Source organism: Mya arenaria, chromosome 4, assembly GCF_026914265.1.
Source record: "Mya arenaria isolate MELC-2E11 chromosome 4, ASM2691426v1".
NCBI classification, from domain to species: Eukaryota; Metazoa; Mollusca; class Bivalvia; order Myida; family Myidae; genus Mya; species Mya arenaria.
Window position 1 is genome coordinate 24,525,140 of NC_069125.1, and position 23,309 is coordinate 24,548,448.

A 23,309-nucleotide genomic window follows, 5' to 3' on the forward strand; every position below is an offset into this window, starting at 1 on the left:
TCTATTCGTATTTGCTGGAGGTTTTATTTTAAGTGGTTTTTCTTATTTTCAAAAAAATATTAAAGTGTAAGTTTTCTTTTCATATATTTTGTTGTGTAACTTTTATTATTAAACCATTGAATATTATGATTACAATTAGACATACAAGTTATTACAGGAAAAATCATAGTTGAATTAAGATTTTTTCTTTCATAAAAACACATGCAAATATAGAAGCAAAGTGAGAGTCATGAAAATACACAACATATTGTCTGTGTATGCACTGAGATACCGTTCCTTTACTGTTTGCGTTTGCACTGATATACCGTTCCAATACCGTCTGTGTATAAATTGATATACCATTCCACTACTGTCTGCGTTTGCACTGAGATACCGTTCCTCTTCTGTCTGTATATATGCACTGGGACACTGTGTACTTCTCTATGTCCCCCTTCTTATCCAGCGTGTTTCCCTGTGTGTATGGGGACGCGACCATGGTGTTAGGTAGGGAGCTGATTTTGAGCAAGAAGTCTTATGCGGCTGCGTTGCCGGGGTTTTCGCCAGAAATTCAGCATGAGGTTGAAGTTCTGCTGCTGCTGCTGCTACCTCCGTGCTGCCTGGTCTTGCAGCATCAGATGCTCAAAAACGCTTGGCATGTTTGATGCTTACTGCGAGGTGTATGCGAAACGCGGTGCGCCGAGGCACACCTGAAATAAAAATACATGGTTCATTAGTTATTGATGGCATGAATTTAACAATTATATACAGTATGTATGCTTTAAGCTGCGCTTATGATAATGGGGTTGTGAACCTATATTTAAATGCAATTAAAATTATGGTAGTCATTTAAAAATGAAGCTTACTACTGGGGCTGCAGCACCGGAGGGGATGACGCCTGGTGTCGATCTGCTGGTACTTGTGTTTGTACTCGCGCCGAGGACGTGTCATCTGCTGTTGCTGCATGAACGACTGTGGCTGCAGCTTGGCCTGATCGGAGCCCCCTCCCCCTTACTGACATCCCCAAAAGACTGTTCGCGAATGCTAGCAATATCATCTGGAATTGCTGGAAATAGTTGAACGGTTGTCTCCGGGCACTGATGGCGTGAGACTGCCCCAGATGGCTGCATAATCCCTTTGTTGTGTCAGGGCAGTCTTGCAGCTGTAAAACGGAGAGTGGAAATTGAATACTAAATACAACATAATTACAAATTATAGTCCATACACATATTAACACTACAACTCTGCATGTAAGTAATTAGAAAGCATAAAAAGCATAAAATAACATTAATCGTATTCATATATTTTGTTTACACTACCCTTTTATGCATAATGTCGGCATCTGGCGTTGTTTTCTTGAGGTACTCTGACAGCGCAGCATCCAGGCGTCGATTTAGGCGCCCTGCTGCCGGCCCGAACATTCGTCATGGAACCAGGACAAAGAAATGGAACTGAGCATGGAAATGCACATGAAATATCTTTATTTTATCATGTTTCATTTAACGAAATGTGTCCCAACTGAAAAATCTCGAGAGCTTATGTTGAGGAAAAAGAATGTACAAATGGATAATATGGACTAGTTGAGTGTAAAATATAACACTTAAGTTTAAGTTCACCTTGTAGTATTTTATCCACACACAATTTCCAGCTGTCCTAGCAAATGCTTACCCTGCTTATGGGGTCTTGTTCGTCACACAGGGCTTCATGAAGGCGAGGTGTTTCGAGTTACAAGCTTCAATACTGCAGAGAAATTGACGCTCTTCTGAAACTCGTTTTTGATACGCCCGTAAGAGGACCACATACTATTTTACCACCTGTCATTCCTTATCCCTGTGATAAAACAAACATAGAAAACACATTTTTTTTCACACTGAAATACATGTATAACACATTTTATCCATAATATAGTGAAGAAATTAACTGGGAAAAGTGAGTTTTCCAAAAGAGATATGAAATATATACTCACCACTTACACCACGTGTCGCCGAATATTCCACCAACATCCTATTCTTTTAAGCCTTGTTGGTTTTAAATATTTGGTTGCCTGGTTGTAGATTATATCATTATCTTTCAACTCCTACTTATCGGAGATGCCTTCCGGGCCGGCGATGTTGATGACCGTGGCACCGTCGTCTTCGTCCGGCTTCTTGCTCTTGCTCGTCGCCTTTGGATTGCCGCTCAGAGCTTTCTTCGCTCTTCTGGTGACAGAGCAACCGCCTGTGCCTGCAGTTTACTCCTCACCCTCTGTCTCGGCAGCTTTACTCTCAGTTACGACATCAGCAGGGTCGCCAGCAGATACCGATTCTTCATCCGTGTCATCGCCTCTTCGCCATCAGTATCTTGGGGTAGGGGCTTCTCTGTTTGGTGCACATCAGCGACTGTTACCACCTTTCTCTTGTTGGTTCTTAACTTTGGGAACATCCTGGATACAAACTTTGATTATATTTGCAAAATGTTGAATAAATAAATGTGACAAATGTCACAATTCGGACAGAACTTTGTTGTTTCCACGACAACAGCAATTCCCGACAATACCAAGCAACTCACGATGGTCCCACGATTGCCGCAGGAATTACACGACGTTTCTTCTGTCTCGTCCCCATTTCTAAACCATCTTTAATGTTTCGTTTATCTTGTTACCAGCCACAAAGGATTTTGGGCATGTTGAAAGATCTTGCTACGACAAGTATGTAATGGGTCTAAAACAAAATACTTCGTACGATCCAACTATTTGACTGACAAACATTATCGGTCAATAACAGAACAATCAATATTTGTATTTTTCACTTTTAATAACACTTTACAGATTTATACAAGTGAACATTGCAACAACTATTTATTTTAAATATATTTGAAAAGGTTAGGAGAAACTTCAGGGAAGCCATTTGCTTTGAACAGGTGAAGCAGTCTGAGGAAAGATGAATATCAGTTTGTTATTTTTTGTTTGTTATTTTGTGAATATTAAGTGCACACAATCATTTTATTTTGCTTAAAGTCCCTCAAAACAAACATACTTCTTACCTTTGAATAATTTTTATTTCCAACAACTAACACTAGTTTAGTGGGTTAATGGTGTATACTACATATAAAGTTCATACTACCTCAGTATTTCGACAGAAGAGACATTCCACCAGTTTAAAACAGTAAGCTATTCTTTTAAGACTTTTGTCTTGAAGCATACATAATTTTGCAATGATAACTGTTACTTCTGCATTTCCACCTCAGGGAGAAAAATTTACAGAAGTTTGCTTAACATGTTTTCTTATCCCATATTCACTTTTGTTCATTTATGCGAATTTACCCAAACTATATATGTTTAACTAAACAACAAATAAACAGTTTGTTAAGACAAATCTCAAAATGACACGGTCAGTGACCAATATCATATGAAATCTTTATATCTGTTTTGTTTTGTTTTTCTCTACGAATCCCATATTTTTTATCATAACATTTAAAGTACAACGATTGACAATTATCAGTTATTATTAGTCAAACGACAAACGGCTGAAACAAACAGTTTGTGAGTCAAGTTCACAAAAAGCCTTCATAAAAGCCTTTGTTATAGAGACATTTAATTTATATCTGTGTCCATGATATTACTTCACAGCGTTATAATAAGATACATTCTTGTGTTTTGCCAAAATAACGTTTTTCTGTTTCAAAATCCCGTCGTTCTCTTTCTAAATTGTCTTCTTTCGTTAACAGTTCCTTTTCCCGACTCTGCTGTTTGACTCGAATGTTATCGAGCTGCATTTTTTTTAATTGAAGTTCATTTCTCTCTCGAAGTAATCGCATTTCTTCATAGTGATGCTTTCGGGTAGCCTCATTATTCGTCTCAGTTTTTGATTCCATATCTCGTGTTTGACTTTTGAATTCTTGTTTTCTTTTCTTTCTTTTTTCTATCTCAAACATTTCTGCTTCCTCTTTAGCTTTTTGCAATTCTTCTTCATTCACATTGGGTGTGTTTTGGGGTTCTAAACTGTTGTTTTCAGCATTTTTTTGTTCTGGAATGTTTTCCCTTTTCTTTGCATTGCCAAGGACTTCGAAAAAGTTTTCCAATTGAAAGCGTTTATCGAAATTTTCACCTACTCTGCACCAAATGCGTTCGACATAGTCCATCTTCGTTTGCGGATCTTTGGATTGGTTTTCGATTATCATGACATTTTTACTGCATCTGACAAACAATTCTTTCATGAAATCAGAGTTTTCTAATTCCTGATTTGATAAGATATCTTGCATTTCAGCAAGACGCAAGTCCCTTTCTGAATGATCTTTTGTGCATGTTAATATGAACAGTGCAAAAACATCAGAATATCTTCCTAGAAATGTGACGAACGTGGCAATAGTGCGTATTATGTCTGGACACATACGCGCCGGCCGCAGTACAAATGCAATGCAATTAAATCCAACATCAGAGTACGCAATTGCCTCATGAAGACTTTCAGTAAATGTACTCATTGCATCGTCTCGTGAAAATGCTGGACTTTCAAAAACTTCAACGACTCGGCCATTAATTTGGGCTGTCTGTAAGAAAATATTTAAACATAAATCAAAATGCATCCTTTGCGAAAATATACGGAGAACTCTTCTACAAAAGAATGTTCCTTCGTGTCAACGTAAACATAATAACGTTATGGCCTTATTGGCGCATTACTTATCGTTTTTATTTGTTAAACTTCATACGTTTGATTGTGAAAAGTTTGCTAGATTACCTGTTTTTGTAGTTGGATGGTTACTGTCTTGGCTGACATTTTTGACAAAAATGCCTTTTCATCGCCTTTTGCGAGGCCTAATAATGAATTTGCAGTTGCACTTTTTCCATGCCCGCTTGGTCCAATCAGCAGTATGCGAAGATCTAATATAAATATGTACTTTTTAGCTTAATCATGTAATCAACCATAAACTTACATTACAGCAATTGCAAAAAATAGAAGCAATTCTTGTTGAATTTATTATAGGCAAACAGGGAAAAGATTACATGGGTTACCTGTTTTCTTCAATATTTCGTTTGAACTACGAGATGACTCCGATCTCAAACCACGATTCATATCGTATTGTTTAGCCATCATTGATGGTGGGTCGAGATGCACTTGTATTTGATCAACTGTTAGGCGGCGTCGGTTATTTTTCTTTTGCATGTCTTCCAAAAGTTGAATAACATTCTGAACTTGGTCTAACTTTTCATCGGGATCATTTGCATTGTCGATAACTACTACGTTTTCTTTGACATGTTTAAAGAGATCATTCACACCCATTGCAAGACTGGCATCTGAAGTTTTCAGATACTTCAGATGTTCTTCTTTTTCTTCGTCCGAAGCACAACTGGTAAGGAGTACAACACCATGCGTTTTAAGACCTTTTGCAAATACTTTATAAATTGTTTCGAAAGTTGGCATAATATCTGTCGAAATGATGTTTGGATTCAAAACAACTCCTACACAATCAAAGCCGCTTTCATTCGTCGCTTCAAATGCCAGCTTGAGTTGGTCTTGAAAGACGTTGTTAGAGGTTTCCGATGATTGAACTGATCCGCGCATTATAACAACCTGGATATCTCTTCGGAATCTCGTTTCGATCTGAAAATGAGTCTACTTTTCTAAATAAATGTACAAGCGCATTTGACAGTGTAAAACTATTGCCATCATCCTAGGTTTTAACATGCTATTAAAATTAAAACTAAGGAGCTTGCAAAGTAGCAGAAACAGTAAGCCAACATGAAAAGCAAGAGCACGTGCCCATGGCAAAATGATAACCCAAACAGATACCAAACAATAATGTTGATTTGCATATTTGCTAGACAAACCAAATTGTGTTCGCTAATTGCCTTTCCTCAGTCATTTTCCCCTTTCCCTTCAGAATATCTGTTTTTTTTCAAAACCTTTCTTTCTTTCTTTGAGAACAGGTTTATCAAATTGTTCAAAAACTGAACTTTTTATTCCTTGTCAAATACAATAAGCATAAGTTACACTACTCTATGATGTCCAGTAGACCAATTTTTGCTAGTTTTGTTAAATCTGTTTCTTGTGCGAAATGTCCAAGTTATAATAAATTAAATTATTATAACCGGAGATCTGCCAATCAAATAATATAATGGTCGTGAAGAGATTGACACGAATCGCCAGGTTTCTAATAGATCTACTTTCATGTACACAACGTATGTGTTTACAATTTTATTTCTAAAATTCTTCTTTTATTGGTATATCATCATCAAAAGTTCAATTAACCCTCTATTGTTAATAATTATTTAAAGCTAAGACACAAGAGGCGCCTTTTCGACCAAAAATCGTTAGTAACGCAATTGAACAGTAATTTTAGTTCAGAATTCTGTTCAAATGAGTATCTGTCAGTTTCTGGTGTTTGTTCATAGTAAGTAGGTTAGAAAACTAAATCAAATTTAACGAAATTTAAAAATATCGTTGCCAACATAACATTTGTCAACGAGTTCCTTTATAACTCTTTGACGTGGACAATGTATTGCCATTATTTGGCCTATGAAAAGCTAGGTGCAATTTTTAACGCTCATAAAATGAAGAACAAAACGACTATATTATGTGTGTATGTTGTAGAAACCTATTCTCCTTACTGCAGCTTGTTGACAAAAGGAAATATATTTATCTGTATGAAAACATTACCGGGTATGGCATATTTGTGGAATTAAACAAATACTAAAAGCAATTTTCGTAATATTTTGATTGGATTTGAATCATTTATATTTTATTAAGATCACAAAAATCCAATTTACCTAATTTGATCATGAACTTGAACAAATCTATGACATTGCATGATAAAGACGTCAAAAGTATTTTAGAAAATTATACAACATTATTGTTTTCCATAAATTTCATTCTGACATCAAACCTATCAAAATGTTCCAACGATGACGATTGATCTCAAATCAAATTAATACAACATATACTTGCAGGCGTACATGTCTTCGCCACCGAACTACTTTAATACATCTTAACAAATAATATTAAAACAATTCAGTTGCCGGTAAATATGCCGTTGATTTCATATTTTCCGAGTTTTTGTCCGAGGTCAGCAGTTTTAACCTTTGGGCTCAGGCAAATTCTGCAGACAGAGGACAAATAACTCGGTCATTATGAATATTTTCTTAATTAACTTTTTCATAACATATTTTTTTTTCAATGCATTCACATCCTAATTACAAAAAAATAAAATCTTTTTCTCTCATTCTCGTTTAAGGTCGTATATACACAGTTAATGTAATTGGTCCATTTCGAGAACTCTGCTAGCAATTCTTATCAACCAACTTTACCTCTCATGAGGCGAGCTGTAGTATATAATCATGTGGTATGAGCGCACTGTTTTATAGTATCACGTTTAATATTAAATAGTTATTTATAAAATCGAGACACTTGTAAGTGAAATTCATGCATGGCTTTTGCATTTCAACCGTCAAACTCTTGAATTGAAAGGAATTCGGTATTCAATTGTGATGTCATTTAATGTTAACTTAATAAACATTTCTGTTGTTTGGTTGGATCGTACACTTCATTGAAACGAACGTGATGTCCGTTTATGTCGCGACGCATAACATTCATTTGCTCCTCTCTTTCCCTATCCATTTCCAATTTCAGTTTTTTCAGTTCAAAATTGTGCATTTCCCTTTCTTTTATGAACTTCAATTCAAGATCATGGCGTCTGCTATTCATTTCTTCGATGAGTCTTATTTTTTCTAAATCAAGTAGTTGATTTTTCTTTTCGAACTCTGCTTCTTTTTTTATTCGTTCTTTTTCTTCTTGCAACTTTCTCAGTTCATCCTGGCGCCTTTGTTCCTCCCGCTCGACCTCTCGTTTCTTATCCGCTAACATTTGTTTTCTTTTCTTTTCACGTTCATCAATGGCTTCCATTGCAACCTCAAACATTTCATTGGTAAAATATGGATGTTTATTCCCTGTTTTCATTCGATCTATTCTGTGTAGTATTTTTTCGACTTGATGTTCTCGATCTTCAACATCGTTTGTATTATCAACGGGCAAAACCTTTCCTTGACATAAGTCGATGAGTTTTTTTAAATGTTCGTTTCTAGTCTCGTTGGGGTTGGTTGGTTCAACTGAATCTAAATATTCAGTCATCTCATCATCATCCTCAATATGGGTTAGGACAAGACATGCATATGCACCGACGTCTTTTCCAAAGAAGTCAAAAAAAGATTCAATTGTGTTTGTGAGACTTTCTGTTATCCGGTCTGGTCTCAATACAAATACAATGCAGTGAAAACCCGGAAGGGTCCAGAATAGCGCTCTCCCAATCTCTCTTTGAATGAAATCATCAGAGCCTGAAGTGTCAGCAAATCCAGGACAGTCAACCACCTCAAGCCTATATCCAAACCGCACTTCAACCTGGTAAATAGATAAATGTTTTTCACGGTTTGATGTGCAATACCTCGATGTCCAAATAATTAGCATTTTCTTCTTACAAAACGTGTTTGTTACATTGTAGCTATCGTGATCTTCGTGCACAAATAATACTAGAAGTTTTTATAGCATGATGATGATAACACTCTTTTTTTAATGTAGATTTTCGTCATAAATATCATATATGATGTACAATTTCGACAAACCTATAAAACACTGAAAGTTAAGTTTTAGTTTTTTTAATCGAATTAAGTTTTCTTATGATATGGTCATGTAGGTGATACACTTTTCATCCGACGTAACCTTCAATTTTACTTTTTTAACTTTTGCTTTTTCAATAATAGCGTTAAAAAACACTCTTGTTTGTAATTTGAAATCAAACCTAAATACCTAATGACGTGCGTCAGCCAACTAGCCCTGCTTAAATTAAAATGTTGACAAATGAGATAGATAGCTCCAAAACGCTTTACACCTGTTTTTTTTTCAAATCTGAGGGTTAAATAAAAATGAATAAAAATGGAGTGCGAACGCAGTTTGTAACCAAACATTTCTGCATATCACACTCAATTAAGTTTAATTGCATTTTGATGAGTATTTTATACTTTAGTCAGAATTGCACGGGCCTACATACCATACAAGGCTACACATGATTACACCAAAGGGATGAGCAAATTGAAGCAATATCAGATATAAGTCGCTTGGAATTAATATAATTTTATTTTGAATTATAATCTATTTTCCAATATTATCAGATTTAACTTCTTTATTAAATTATAGTAACCAGTGGCGTTTATCGGATTTTACGTTATACCCCTTGTGTCACTGGAGCCCAACCCCGCCCACACCACCACCAAGAACAGACATTGCTTGCATTCGTTCAAAAGCGATCTTGTTTCATTTTGATGCGCGAACATGTTCGATACATATACGATCAGATACCACTGACATTGATATGTTCAGTGTATGCCTACTTTTGATTTATTGCTATATTCTTTAAGGTTAAACTTAAAGGTTTACATTTTTAGCTTTGATTTGGTGAGTTCATTTGTTTTTATTTAGGATTTATTTTTTCAAAATACCGCATTGAATCAGGTCTCTTGCATGCTTCGCATTACACAAAAAGCAAAAACATGCCGACATAAATGATTACTTTATTTTAACGTATTCCTTCAACAACACATAACCGTTTTCAAACATTGATACCTTTGAAATCGTGAGCGAATAGAGAGAATCTTTACATCCACTCTCGTACACCAAAGCAATGATGCTATCCTTTGATGAATGAAAATGATTTGCACAGTAAGCTGGATTTCTAAAAATAGATTACTGAGTTACGCGTACGAATGTTGATGAAAGGCTGTTTATTGAATATTAATATATATTTTCATTATTTTGTAAACATTCCGAATAAACACGGAACTATCTGAACTATCTAGGATTTGCAACATGAGGTTAATCTTAATACCGGATTATACCGGATAAAATACCGGATAATACCGGTAAATACAAATAACAACGAATATTTGCTTCCTTTTGTATTTTCCCTCTTTATTAAAATGTTCATTTTGTTTATGAAATTGTTTTGTCATGTGCTCAACATGAGCCTTGACTCATAATAAATATAATAAAAATAATAACAAAACTTAAACATTATATCTAGGTTGCTTCCCTTTTTTTGCAACTGGGATAACATGTGTCTGATCGGTTGAATGTATCCCATATGTCAACATTGAATTGATAAAACATTAATAAAATATGTAGATAAATATGTATATTTTTGCACAGTGAAATACTGCATAATAATAGGCACATGTGAATTATACTCAAAACAAACAGTTAGTTAATGAATATGTAGTTTCCATATTTCAAGAAAATATAGCAGCATACCATAAACATAATTTTTATTTATATGTAACGATATAGATCGTAGTTACACATTCTTTTTCTATATATTATCTACAAGAAGTATCAGCCATTACAATATTATAACAAGACGAATTTTGAAGCAATAAAACAACAACGCGTATACCGTATACAACTCAACCGCCATCTACTCGCTTAAACCAAGCCAACCGACCATTTCGTGGACGTGGTAGGGTTTCTTTCCACATGTTCCAAAACCGTAAGTAAGCATAAGTTGGGAGTAACAATTCTATACATACATTGGCACATTCTCCCGTAAACATCGACACATCGAATCAAATTTGTCAAACATATGACACCACAGAGGCTCAATACTTGATTTCTGGATTATGTTTTTTGTCTTTCTCTTCAGTAAACTGGACCAAGGGAAGACTCTAAGACTCTAAAAATCAATCAGAAATAGACGCAGGCCCTTTCAGTGCTATACCATTTACTGATCTAGTAGTGTTCCCTCTTGGTTTAGAACCCAAACACACCCCAGGGAATTGAAACGACTTCAAAGTGGAAAGAGTTTTTAAATGAACTTACGGTCAGCGTCTTTGCAAACGAAAGAAAATAGTCTGGTTGCCAGCGTGGTTAAACTAGCACAGTGATGGAGCGGATAATCAGATATTATAGGCGAGTATTCAGTGGATTCATTTCAGCAAGACATCCCGAAAGTTTAATTTACCCACCTAGTAATAGTTAAACTCAGGAACGATTTTACAAAGCGGTATCTTGGGTCAACCTCCTTCAAATTGTTCGGCTTTGTAAACTGATAGAAAAGGTAAGTGCATGAACTTTCGAACTTAATGTGATGAAAGAAATATAATTGATCAAGTTTTGAATAAATTTCTTAGGAGGTCTTATTACTTTACATTGAAACTTTATTGAACATTTCCGCATCGAGTTCCAGATGAAGACCCACTTCCAGCCCAAAAGCAAATCATAGAGACGAGAGCCAAATCATCGGGAGTTCCGATGTATGCCCCCAGCCCTAAGGAAATCGTTAGGAAAGGGCATATCATCGGGAGATCCGATGCGCCCCCTCCCCCATTTTACTACTGCAATCGAGATTATCCTTAACTTATATTTAAATGGGTCGTCTATCAGATCTTCACACAAGCAATTGTGTATTTTACTCAGAATGACATATGTCACGCCTACTGATTCTTTAACGTACAGACTGACCATTTATGTTGTTAAATGTTAGTTTTGGGGCCGAACCCACATTTTGTACGCGTTGATAAGGTTTTTTTTAATGTGCGTTCAGCACTCAGAACAGTGGTAGCTGGAACGCAAAAACTCGAAAATTGGCATTATCCGGCACGAAGACATGCAAATTCTGAGCTAAAATGAGTATTGGGTATGCATGGGAAGGGGAGGAATTACTATACATTTATGGTCACAAATGAAATAAAAGTATTTTTGTATTTGTGTTGAATACTGATTTATTTGTATTTTTTGAAGACTGTTCAAAAAGGATTTGGAGTTGGCATGGGGGTACGGTAAATTGCTAATGTATGCTAGGCTTGTATACAGAAAAATATGTACAGTTCAAAGCCGGTCGTTGACGACAGAAGGAGTGACTGATAAGGTACATATTAATCCCAATAACGCCCGTTTTTGTGTACTATTATATCCCTTTCCTATCCTATCGGATTCAAAAATGGTTTCAGTATGCAACAATGCGGGCATATGCCGAAGGAGTTCGGAGGTAAACTTTTAAAAACAATATAACCAAACGCAACTTACCCTTGATTCCGCCTTGGTTGTTACAGATTTGGCAGACTTCTTTGAAGCAAATCCCCTCTTGTCCTTTTTGTTGTATCCAAGCAGAGAATTGGCAGTGGAACTCTTTCCATGCCCGGTATGTCCAACAAGGAGAATGCGTAGGGTGTCTAAAATTTAACAAAACTCACTAGAAATGGATGTGAAAGCTAATAGGACAGACTTGCACAAAGTCCCTAAGTGTATCTGTTTAAATCTGAATAATTTATGTTCTGTTCTCTACATATCTTCTACTAAACTTGTAATTATTTTTGCAAAAGCTCTGACTTTGCTTTTAAATAGTCAAAATGAACCATGCATTCTTGGGAGGGCAAGAAATAAAAACACATCACAACTATTCATACGTTTCGGAATGTTTAAAATGGTTTAAACGCCAAATCGTCTAGGCAGTTTACATTTGTCATTAAAGGGACTGTACACCACATTGGCACCAAACAAGTTTTTTTTCTTTAACGAATCTCAGGACAATTAGTTAATAAAATGTTTTACTCTTTGATATCATAATTGTAAACAAAAATACCAAAATGTCAAAACAATTGAGTCGGAGACCGGGTTCGAACCCGTGTCGCCAAAATTGTAGACCAGTGATGTATCCACGGTGCTACGAAGGCTTAACCTAACCGAGTGGAATATTTAAGCTATATACCTAACTTGTTAATATCACGTGATAACATCGACTAGCCAAACACGCCTAAGGAATGAATTATACTAGGTACACATACCTAGTAATCTTTTTTGGGGGAAAATACGAAATAACTGCTAAAAATAAATTAATTGTAAACTATGTGGTACTTCAGTTACTAAGTTTTAATGCATTGTACACATTGATACCAAGTTTATGTCAGTTTTTGACTATTTTTTCTTTTTTTCGCTATTTTATCATACGGAGTACAGCCCCTTTAATTGCAAAACATAATTGTGCATGACATATCAGATCTAAATTAATATTTGTGTTTGCGCCAATGGGATGGATTCTGATTTAATAATTTAGAATTCCTCTGGCGTTCGATAACGCCCGCAAAATCGGCATTTATAAGGATTTATAGTACATAATGCATATTTTATGTGAACTTCTAGTTCCTGTAAACTGACAGACAGGCATAAATATTTTCCGACTTGTACATAGTACACCGCCAATACACAATAAACATAGTTCATGGTAAATTCAAATTTCATACAACATATTACAATACTATGCACATTGATGTATAGAAAACGTTTACGTCTTGTAAATCACAAGATATAGTATAGAAATTAACCATTAAATAATCTCTATAATAATGGTTCTAATTCAATGATAATAATTACAGAATTACAGATAAGAATAATTTGTATTGTCATTAATATTCTTTGTAAACTTACTAGTTGTATCGTTGACCAGCGCCTCAGCCATTGTCCCTTTGGCCCTCGGGATCGAAGATACTCTTATTTCCAAGTTATACTTTACAGTGATCTGCAGTCGGCAAGAGCCGTGCTTTTATAGTAACCTCAAGTGTTGTAATCTAAAGGCGTAGTCAATACTGCGGACGCATTTGACAACTTTCAAACAGCCAAACAATTTGCTTTACTAGTGTTTCATTGCAATATTATAGTATATGCTACTTGAGTTGCATGGAACCAAAATACAATGAAACGCAAAGGAAAAACAGCAGGATGAATATGACTGTATAATATCTACACAGTAGTTTTATATATACGATAACACTTGCTAAAATAATATGCTCTGAATTCAAAGTGTCAAAATATTTCTTCTTCCTGTACAAAAAGAAATATTTACGTGAAAAACTTCATCGAATATTGCTTGAAACAATTTTATGCAATTCATATCATGTGTGCCTTTTTTCTTCTAAAATCTAGGGGTTTTGTTTCGCCTGAGAAATGGATAGTCTCAAAATAGTTGATACATTAAAGGTACAATAAAAACATCGAAAACGTGTCTTTAGTAACATTTATCAATTTGGTTTTGAGAACGTTACATTATTTTGACACAAAGAGTTGTGTTATTGAGTGTATTGCATCCAGAAAACACGTAATAGAAAGTAGTACTTTATACGTTTGCCTCGACTCCTTATGTAAATTGCATGTGAGCGTTTTAACCGATAACGATTTTTAGAACATGGTAAGAATACAATGTGACTATGCATACAGCTTAAGTGATAAAAGAACTCGGTCACAATCTGTCTGAAGTCACAATCTATTTAAATCTGCTTATTTTTAGTGCATAATATTGAGGATAGACATATGTGCATTTTAGAGTTATTTTCTTTCAAGAACAACATTTTTTGTTATTTAATATTATCACACTGTTGCATATTTTATGTATCTTAAAAGGGCCGGTTTTAAATGCTTTTGATTTATTGAACCTTACTTAGCAATACTTAAGTTTATGAAATAAAACACAAATCTGCATAAATTAATTTTTTATATCTTTTAATGGCAACAAAATATCGTAAAACTAACCATTCTTTATGTATAACAGAGGTCAGTCATGTATACTATGGAGCTTAAAGAGCATGCATGGATTCCCTCTGTTTGAAATAATTGTACTTAATTTGGTTGATCATTTACTCAATTATTTGGTTTGTGTCACTGAGTCGAGATATACATCAACATATTTTGAAGAACCCCTCTCCCCTTGCATCAACAAAATATTCCAACAAATTGTGTGTTTTTATGTAAAACTCCCAAATGCGCAAGCCTTTCTTGATGCAAAATGGGGGAGGAGGCACAACTTTTATTTAAATAAAGAGCAAACTCATATAAAACATATTCTGAAACGTATATTTAAGATGTAAACGTATGAATCGTATTCCATATTTTTAGACCTTTAAGTATTAAATCGCTTGAATAATACTTGGCTTATTTATTACATGTAATTCAAGCGTAACATTGTTAAAGTTTATATTTCATATTCATAAAGAATGTGAAGGAGGTCGTTTGCAGCGACTCCTCTGGTCAGCGTTTTTCACCGATAAAGGTTTTCAAAATATGTTAAGGATAAAATGAGACTCCTCAACCCATCTTGTAAAATGTGTGTCAACGTTGTTCACCGATAACGATTTTCAGAAGATAATAAAAACAGCGAGGCTATGCAAAAAGTGTAATAAGAAATTTGCGTGTAAAGTAAAGCGTAAAAGATTTGCCATTCGTACCCAACAAGATGCCAAAGTATGTTATGGTAAGTGTTCATTTATGGAAGTTGTATTTTAAATTTGTTTGCAGTAGTGGCTTAATGACAGTCAAAACAAAGAGAGGGCAATATTATCTTATTCTTATTATTGCATTATATAAGTGCATTGTAAGTCATAATTATACCTAAAATTAAAAATAAATCCAGCTTTTCCAAATGCCTCTTATTTATAGAACACAGGTGAAAACTGTAAAAGAAATACCATATATTACAAACGACTATCCTTAACATATAGTTCTAGTAACTCTCTTTTATTGTTCCTACTTTCATGTACATTCCAAGTTTGGTGTTTCTTCATGGGTCAATAAGGCAGAAAAAAATAGTGGCATTTTATTTCTCGCTGCTTCCATCCAAGTAAAGTAAAATAACTTAAACCTTTATAAAACGCAATCAAATCCAATGTCTAATCATACTACACTTTATTCACAAGCATATCCACATAAGATCATGAACTGTTATGCTAAAGCTTCTAATTGACCTACTTCTATATGTAATAAACTTAGGAAGTTGGAAAATTGTTGGCAATTATTAACGATCTTAATATATCGACAGCCCTATACACATACATTTACTGATCCAGTTATTGAGCAGCCGTATAAACTATTTTACAGAACTGTTGAATTATAAATAACTGACCAACATTTATATTTTTACTTCAATTGCAAACAACACAGACACTTCCTTACTAAACTACATGTACTAGATGATAAGCCCATATCATGATACCTTTAACATTTGAGGAAACTTCTGATGGCAGACACAGTTAAAACATCATTTATATTTTCATTTGTATTACATTACTGAAGCCAATTGTTTTTAATACAGATTATAAATCTGAGCGATATCTTTACATCTTGACTAAAGCTTGCCGATCACAGTTTCCAATGCATTAAATTTCATTAACTCCTGTTAACGTTAATGTTAACATTTAAGCGCTGGACGTGCTAGTTTGTAACCTGGGAATTTTTATGCCCTTGCAATTGGAACTACTTAATATTCCGTATACCCTTGTGCATAATGATTTATATATAAATAGCCGTTATTCACTCACTGAGCTCGTGGGTTGTGGTTGACTTTCACAGATGTCTTTAGTTTCCGAATAAAACGTATGTTTATCGGATGTTATGTTATTTAGTAAAGTCACGCACATCTATAAATCTATGAACATTAAAATATACAAAAAAATATATGGCTGACACAGAGACGAACAAAAATCGAGATACGTGCATGAGTTTATCGTTATACATACATGTTCAAGATGGGGCAACCTTTTTTAGCTATAAATTCATTTCAGCAGCATTTTTTTTGTAAATTACATTCAAACCGATTTTATGTTTTAGGGAAATTACAACCGTCAGAAAAACTGTCACGTACCCTATTCATATACTTTGGTTATATATTTAAGGCAATGCAAATTAATCCGCAATAACACTAATAATAATACATTGTCTTTCGTTTACGACGATTTGCCCACAACTGATATCAAAATGTGATAGGCACTAGCACACTTCATTGTGCTCATGATGATAATGTGTTCCAAGTTTCACAAATAATCGTCTATAACTGTTGAAGTAATTCGCTTTACCGACCTACAACTGACCGTCCAAACGTGCTGAATGGTGACTCCAATATACCTAACTGTGGAAGTAATTCACTCCACCGACCGACCAAACAACTGGCAAAACGCGCTGTATGGTGACCCCAATGTTCGTAACGGTGGAAGTAATTCGCTCGAGCAACAGACAGACGGGACAGCAAAACGTGCTGTATGGTGACTCCAATTTACCTCCTTCAAACTTTACTTGCAGCGGTACAACAAAAGATATCCAAGTGATATCGGCGTTTTCATTGTTACATATTCGAGAGGAATTCATTCGCGTTCGAGATTTTTTATAATTGTTATATTTTTCAGATATATTTTGTGTTCTACAAATTAAATTTAAAACTACTTATATATGCATAACTTTGTCACCACTATTGTGTCATTCTCTGATATTTGTTTTATGGGCAGAGGCCTTGTACTACAATATATATTATATTATATTATTTTATATTACGTTATGTTTTGTTTTGTTAGCTATCCCCTATTTATACGACATAAAAACATTGATGCAAAGCGTGAACTAGCTGGTAATTATCATGCTTTGACATTTGTTTTGCATTGTTGTCTAGTATATGTGTTACATGAATAAAATTAGCTTTTGCACCGAATGAAGGGCAATTGCTTGTTTACGATGACGCCTGTTTTTGATATAAAAAAATGTTTGTATTAAAATATATCGTGTAAACATTGCATGTTGTTACTTAGCTTACCGAGTCACTCAATGCATTTTATTCGTTTTCTTTCGTGCAAACCTCATACGGTCCCTTGTTACGGTCAAGGACTGGTATTTTTTTCCGAGTGCAGATCACCAGTTTATGGGATCAATCGGCAGATTTAGTGGTTATTTTTCAGCAATGTGCATACGTTAACGTTCTTACGCTACGAAATATTAAGCATGGACGCCCTCAACTGGTCTAGTATCTTCTCATTGAGATAAATATGAAGTTATTTCAATAGATTCATATGTAGACATATTTCTCACGGATTCACAATAAGACGTAGCTATTGTTTAATGCGAATTTTCATAAATATGTTAAATATGTTTACTTAAAACAAATGCTTGTAGGCAATTGGACAGTTGTAAGCGGCAGTAAAATCTGTTCTAGTATCAAAGAAATTGAGTGTCGATATAACATGTGTATGGTGGTATTATTTTAAATTGCAAACATTTTGATGAGTCCATGATATTGTGCATTAATTCATACAATTAACAGGGCAAATAATGTTTAAATTATTTGAACATCAGCGCTGGATATGTCCATTAACCTTTTATAATTAATTTTCAACTTTGACCCTTTAACATTTTCGGCATGCTCAGAAAAAATGAATAAAACCGGTAAGTCATCCCCCCAACCCCTACCCCCCCCCCCCAAAAAAAAAAAAAAAGAAAAAAGAAAAAGAACACAACAAACAACACATCAACAACAACGATGCAAGGTAAGAAAATGGTTCGGCATAATTTGTTGGTACCATATATTATATTGAATTAAAACAATAAAAAATTCAGGGATAAATACCTAAATATGTCTGAAAATGCTTTCATGTTATGCATATACACCTTGTTAAGTTTTAAAATGTTACATTCTGATACTTACAATCGTCAGATGTTGCTGTTTTGTACAATGCCTTAGAAATAATATGTTTGCTTTAGATTTATTATATTTTGATGGTTAATGCCGTTACTTGACTTTGAGGTACCTTTTCTGTAAATAAACGCAACATTTTATAATAAATGGTGCTATATTATGTACAACATGTGCTAGTGTTCTCTATGGATAATATTAAAAAAAACTTATTATGCTGTAAAAAGGATGGTTCAGTTGTGGGTTTTTTTTCAATTATATTTTATTTTACAAAATGGGAAGTATCATGGAGATCCCTGCGGGGACCGACGGGTGGCATCTACTAAGTCATCCGCGCTGTAACTTGATGAGATTTTGTCTGATCATCACCAAACTTGCACAGTATGTGTATGCGTATACTATACTATCTCCGTTAAGTTTGATAACCAAGCATGTCACGTAAGAGTTATGGTAATTGCCTAAATTACACAAACTTCATGTTGAATTTAAGAAGGTTTAGTCCAATTATTGCCAAACTTGGACAATATGTATGAGTACAATATTTCGTTCAGGTTCAATAACCAGCCACGTTACCACAGTAAATCTTGAGTTATGAAAAACTACAGAAATAAGTCCAGTAGTCAAAAATTTAACCATAAACACCGTTTAATGGTAATGAGTCAACGCCTATGACAAAGAACAGAAAACAAACAAACACGGAACAACAACACAAAACTCTACAAACAACACACTACATATATACTTAAAAGAACTAGGAGTGTTTATCAAGGATTGTTAGGTACCGCCTTGGATTAGTCCCATGATAGTAAAATGTTAATCTCCTTGGAATTAAACTAGTTTGTGAGCCCGTATCCCAATAATCCTGGATAAAGTAAAAACGTAAATGATAAGTCTTGTCCCTTGAATTGACAAAAAATATATTCACAGTTCCACTCTCTAAATTTGAAATCAATGGTCAATCGCAAAGCTTGAATGGGCATTTTTGTGAAAGTTAGCGCAACACTCTTGTTATCAATCATCCTTGACATGTACGCAGTAAATATAGATAGTATAGTATTTTTCACCGTTATGGAATTTTAAAATGCCAAACGCAGGCGCGCACAGGGCATGTTTATAATTTATACGAAGTTCTTTTTTCCGCATACTCTTTGGTGCGCTTTTCAGATTAAAACTACAATTAAATGACATCTGAAATCATTTTAGGCAATGTTTGTTTTAGTGTATGATCGCAATATTCTTCACCTCGTAATATAGCATTTGGTCATCACAAATCTCATAATTTCCGATCATTCATCAGAATAAAAAAAGAATATGCAATGTACAGTAATTAGGTTTTTAACAGCTATCAACAATCGTATGTGCCCCAAATCTGACATTTATGCTACCCTACTTTAAGAACAAGATAAATTAAAAACACTCCTTAAACATGTTTAAAAGTATCCACAAGAATGACACATCAAATACACTTTATAACACTTGAGATAATCAGTGAACATGCATGTCTGTATTTGATACTGAATTGATTGCGTTAACATGCATTAACAAGTTGTAATTTATTTTTTTATCCGCCACCGAGAGGCAAAGGGTATATATATAGTGTGTGTGTGTGTGTGTGTGTGTGCGTGCGTGCGTGTGTGCGTACGTGCGTGTGTGTTCGTGCGATGCGTGTGCCAATTTATGGACTGATTCCTTTTCATATAACAGTATGCACGTATGGAATGAAATACCTATAGCAGTAAGAATAGTCCATAAATTGGCAACGTTGAAATTTAAGTGTAATACTTTCCTTTTGAATAAACATTTAAACATTCTAGTAAAGACTTAATATCCGACTGAATGTATTTAAACAATTTGTTTAAACGTTATATTTATTATTATATGTCTCACTTATTGTAAAATAAATTGGGTGTTTATGGGCAAGTGCTTGAAATTCGCTGAAATGATACATGTTTTTACCATGGTTTATTATTCATTACTGCTTCATGTGATGATTTATTTTTATCCGTTTTGCTATTTGAATGATAGTATACATGTGTGAATTGTATACATGTGTTTACCACAATTAACATGTTTAATTATGCATTAATGCTTTATATGACTTGTTGTTTATCGTAATTGATGATAGTTGAATAAAGTAGGTATACATGGGTGAAATGTATAAAAAATGTCATTATGTTTTGTTTTAGAAGGCCATATTGAAAATATGATGTTTTATAGTTGACTCTGTAATTATGTCATAATGTGTTACCTTCTTATAATAAAGATTGTATTATTATTATTATTATTATTATTATTATTATTATTATTATTATTATTATTATCTGGTTGGCATGCAGATGGAGTTTAATGTTTCAAGGAAAAGTACCCTGCTGAATGAGGTGTAAAGCTAGCTCAATACAACCGATAAAGCTGTCAACAATCACATGGTACCCACGGTTCAGCAGGTGACACGCGGACATCAGATATTATAAGAGTATAGTGTTAATTAATCATTTGAAAATGTTAAAAGATCTGAGAATTAGAACAAATCATTCTACTAAACTGAAATACTGCATTAATTAAAGATTAAAGCTGGACTCTCACAGATATACAGTTTTTTACAACTTTTTTTTATTTTTTTGTCTTGGAAAGAGCAAATTATCGCATAAATATCAGCAAACCAAGGATAAAAGATTGCTGACAAAAGACTGTGTGTCTCTTGCGATAAACATCTGGCCATGGGTATCAGAGAAAATGTTTTCTGTTCAGAAAATATTTAGCAGGACACTTACTAATATTTTATTTCGCAAAAGACCTGCACAATGTTACAATTCCGTCGTGCATTAGTCTTGTGTTATTCTTTTAACATTTTCTCGTTGTTGTTTTAAGTGTATTTACATTAAAAGAATAAACAATTGGAAATAAAAATTGTCTATCGGCGCTGAGAGAGGATGGGTATTCCACCTGAGCGACTATGCACGACCCTGCTGATGTAGGCGTATGACAAAACTCCAGCAAGAGCATTTACTAGTGCTGTTTGCATTGATCCGAGACCAGGAGCAGCACAGGAAGCGGCAAAACTCCGACGTTGGTTGGTTTGACCGTGGATCCAGCAGCGCCTGATGTTCAGCAGTATATTACTATGATGCCAGTTGGAGCGGTAGTCTGTCGGTGACTACGTAGAGTTCATGCGGATGGAGCCTGGCATGTTTCAGGAGCTGTAATTGAGAGTCGCCCCTCTCATCACCAAGGGCCGACTGTGAGACTGCTGTCCCCCTCTTGAGCCTGGTTATCACCCTGGGCTTTATGCCCACACAGATCATTATCGCAGCCTAGCATACTCCTTCCTTGTCCCCCAAAACACCATATCAGGGTTTGTGCCGGAGGTTGCCAAGGCTTTTGTTGATGGGAACGTTGACGAGACGATGGAGACCCCAAGCACACCTGATGGATGGCGCCAAAAGTTGCACCGATTATATTGGGGGACACTCTGTTTCCGCTGAGCCCATGAAGGGTGAAGCTGTATTGGGTATGGATGCTCGACCGTGATTAGCTCATATTCAACTACCGAACCTCGAGGGGAACACCGCGTCTCCGTTGAGAACACATTTGAAATCCTGGCTCACTGCTGGCACACCCTCCTCGCCGCAATCTAACTGATGCAAAAATGTGCACATAACATCACTTCTGGATGCCTACACATCCTGATGCGTGATCGTTATCTCGCCTTACACGCTGCCGACCTTGACCAAGAAGATGCGCACGGATATTCCGTGAGCTCTGCGGCAAATCGCCATGGAAGATGCCAAACGAGGTGACACAGATTCGCTTTTATCCGAAAAACGTTTAAAATATTGGGCAAGGAAAGCTCCCATTGCAGGATGCTATCATACGAAAGCTAATAAAATGTGCATTTGTGAACTCTAGACTTTACATATTTGACTGCAGCATATGGCACGTATTCAATTAAATGTTGAATTTTTGGAAATGCCCTTTGATCATGATTTCTTTAAAATACGGTGCCTATAATACTCGTCATCCAAAGGGCAAGAAATAATTCTTCTAAAATTAAATAATATACATATCTCTTAAATAATTCAGTTTCATAACAGCAGGTTATTTGGAAGATCTAATCTAGTTAATATTGGGAGGCGAAAAATTATAAAGGCTATGAATTTCATTCTTATTTGCTGGAGGTTTTTTTTTTATTTTCAAAAAAAGTTCAATTTTTTTTCATATTTTTTGTAGAGACCCTTTTGTTATTAAAACAATTTAACATTATTATAACAATTAGACATACAAGTGATAAAAGGAAAATCATACTTGATTTAAGATATTTTCACACATAAAGACACACATGCAAATATAGAACCAAATTGAGAGTCATGGAAGTACACAACATATTGTCTGCGTATGCACAGAGATACCGGTCCAATACTGTCTGTGTATGCACTAAGAAACCGTTTCAATACTGTCTGTGTATGCACTGAGATACCGTTCCAATACTGTCTGTGTATGCACTGAGATACCGTTCCAATACTGTCTGTGTATGCACTGAGATACCGGTCCAATACTGTCTGTGTATGCACTGAGATACCGGTCCAATACTGTCTGTGTATGCACTGAGATACCGGTCCAATACTGTCTGTGTATGCACTGAGATATCGTTCCAATGCTGTCTGTGTATACACTGAGATACCGGTCCAATACTGTCTGTTTATGCACTGAGATACCGGTCCAATACTGTCTGTGTATGCACTGAGATACCGTTCCAATACTGTCTGTGTATGCACTGAGATACCGGTCCAATACTGTCTGTGTATGCACTGAGATACCGGTCCAATACTGTCTGTGTATGCACTGAGATACCGGTCCAATACTGTCTGTGTATGCACTGAGATACC

General features: G+C 35.1%; 2 protein-coding genes across 2 annotated transcripts in view; both read right to left on the reverse strand.

Annotated features, from left to right (window-relative positions):
* Nucleotides 1-26: 26 nt before the first annotated feature.
* The window catches only part of LOC128232978 (uncharacterized), a 46,555-nt gene continuing 23,272 nt past the window's right edge, over nucleotides 27-23,309 (reverse strand). The window contains exons 2-4 of the mRNA XM_052946805.1: nucleotides 1,296-1,806; nucleotides 843-1,138; nucleotides 27-686 (exon numbers count right to left, since the gene is read on the reverse strand). Of these exons, the coding sequence (XP_052802765.1) occupies nucleotide 686; nucleotides 843-1,138; nucleotides 1,296-1,397 (399 nt within the window). The 5' untranslated portion in view covers nucleotides 1,398-1,806 and the 3' untranslated portion in view covers nucleotides 27-685. The remainder of the gene's footprint in view (nucleotides 687-842; nucleotides 1,139-1,295; nucleotides 1,807-23,309) is intronic.
* On the reverse strand, nucleotides 2,981-13,484 carry LOC128230706 (uncharacterized). The gene is made up of 7 exons (XM_052943150.1): nucleotides 13,413-13,484; nucleotides 12,015-12,160; nucleotides 7,463-8,342; nucleotides 7,251-7,270; nucleotides 4,964-5,552; nucleotides 4,689-4,831; nucleotides 2,981-4,500 (listed from the first exon to the last, which is right to left on the reverse strand). The coding sequence occupies exons 1-7, from the start codon at nucleotides 13,441-13,443 to the stop codon at nucleotides 3,586-3,588; spliced, it is 2,724 nt and encodes a 907-aa protein (XP_052799110.1). The 5' UTR covers nucleotides 13,444-13,484; the 3' UTR covers nucleotides 2,981-3,585.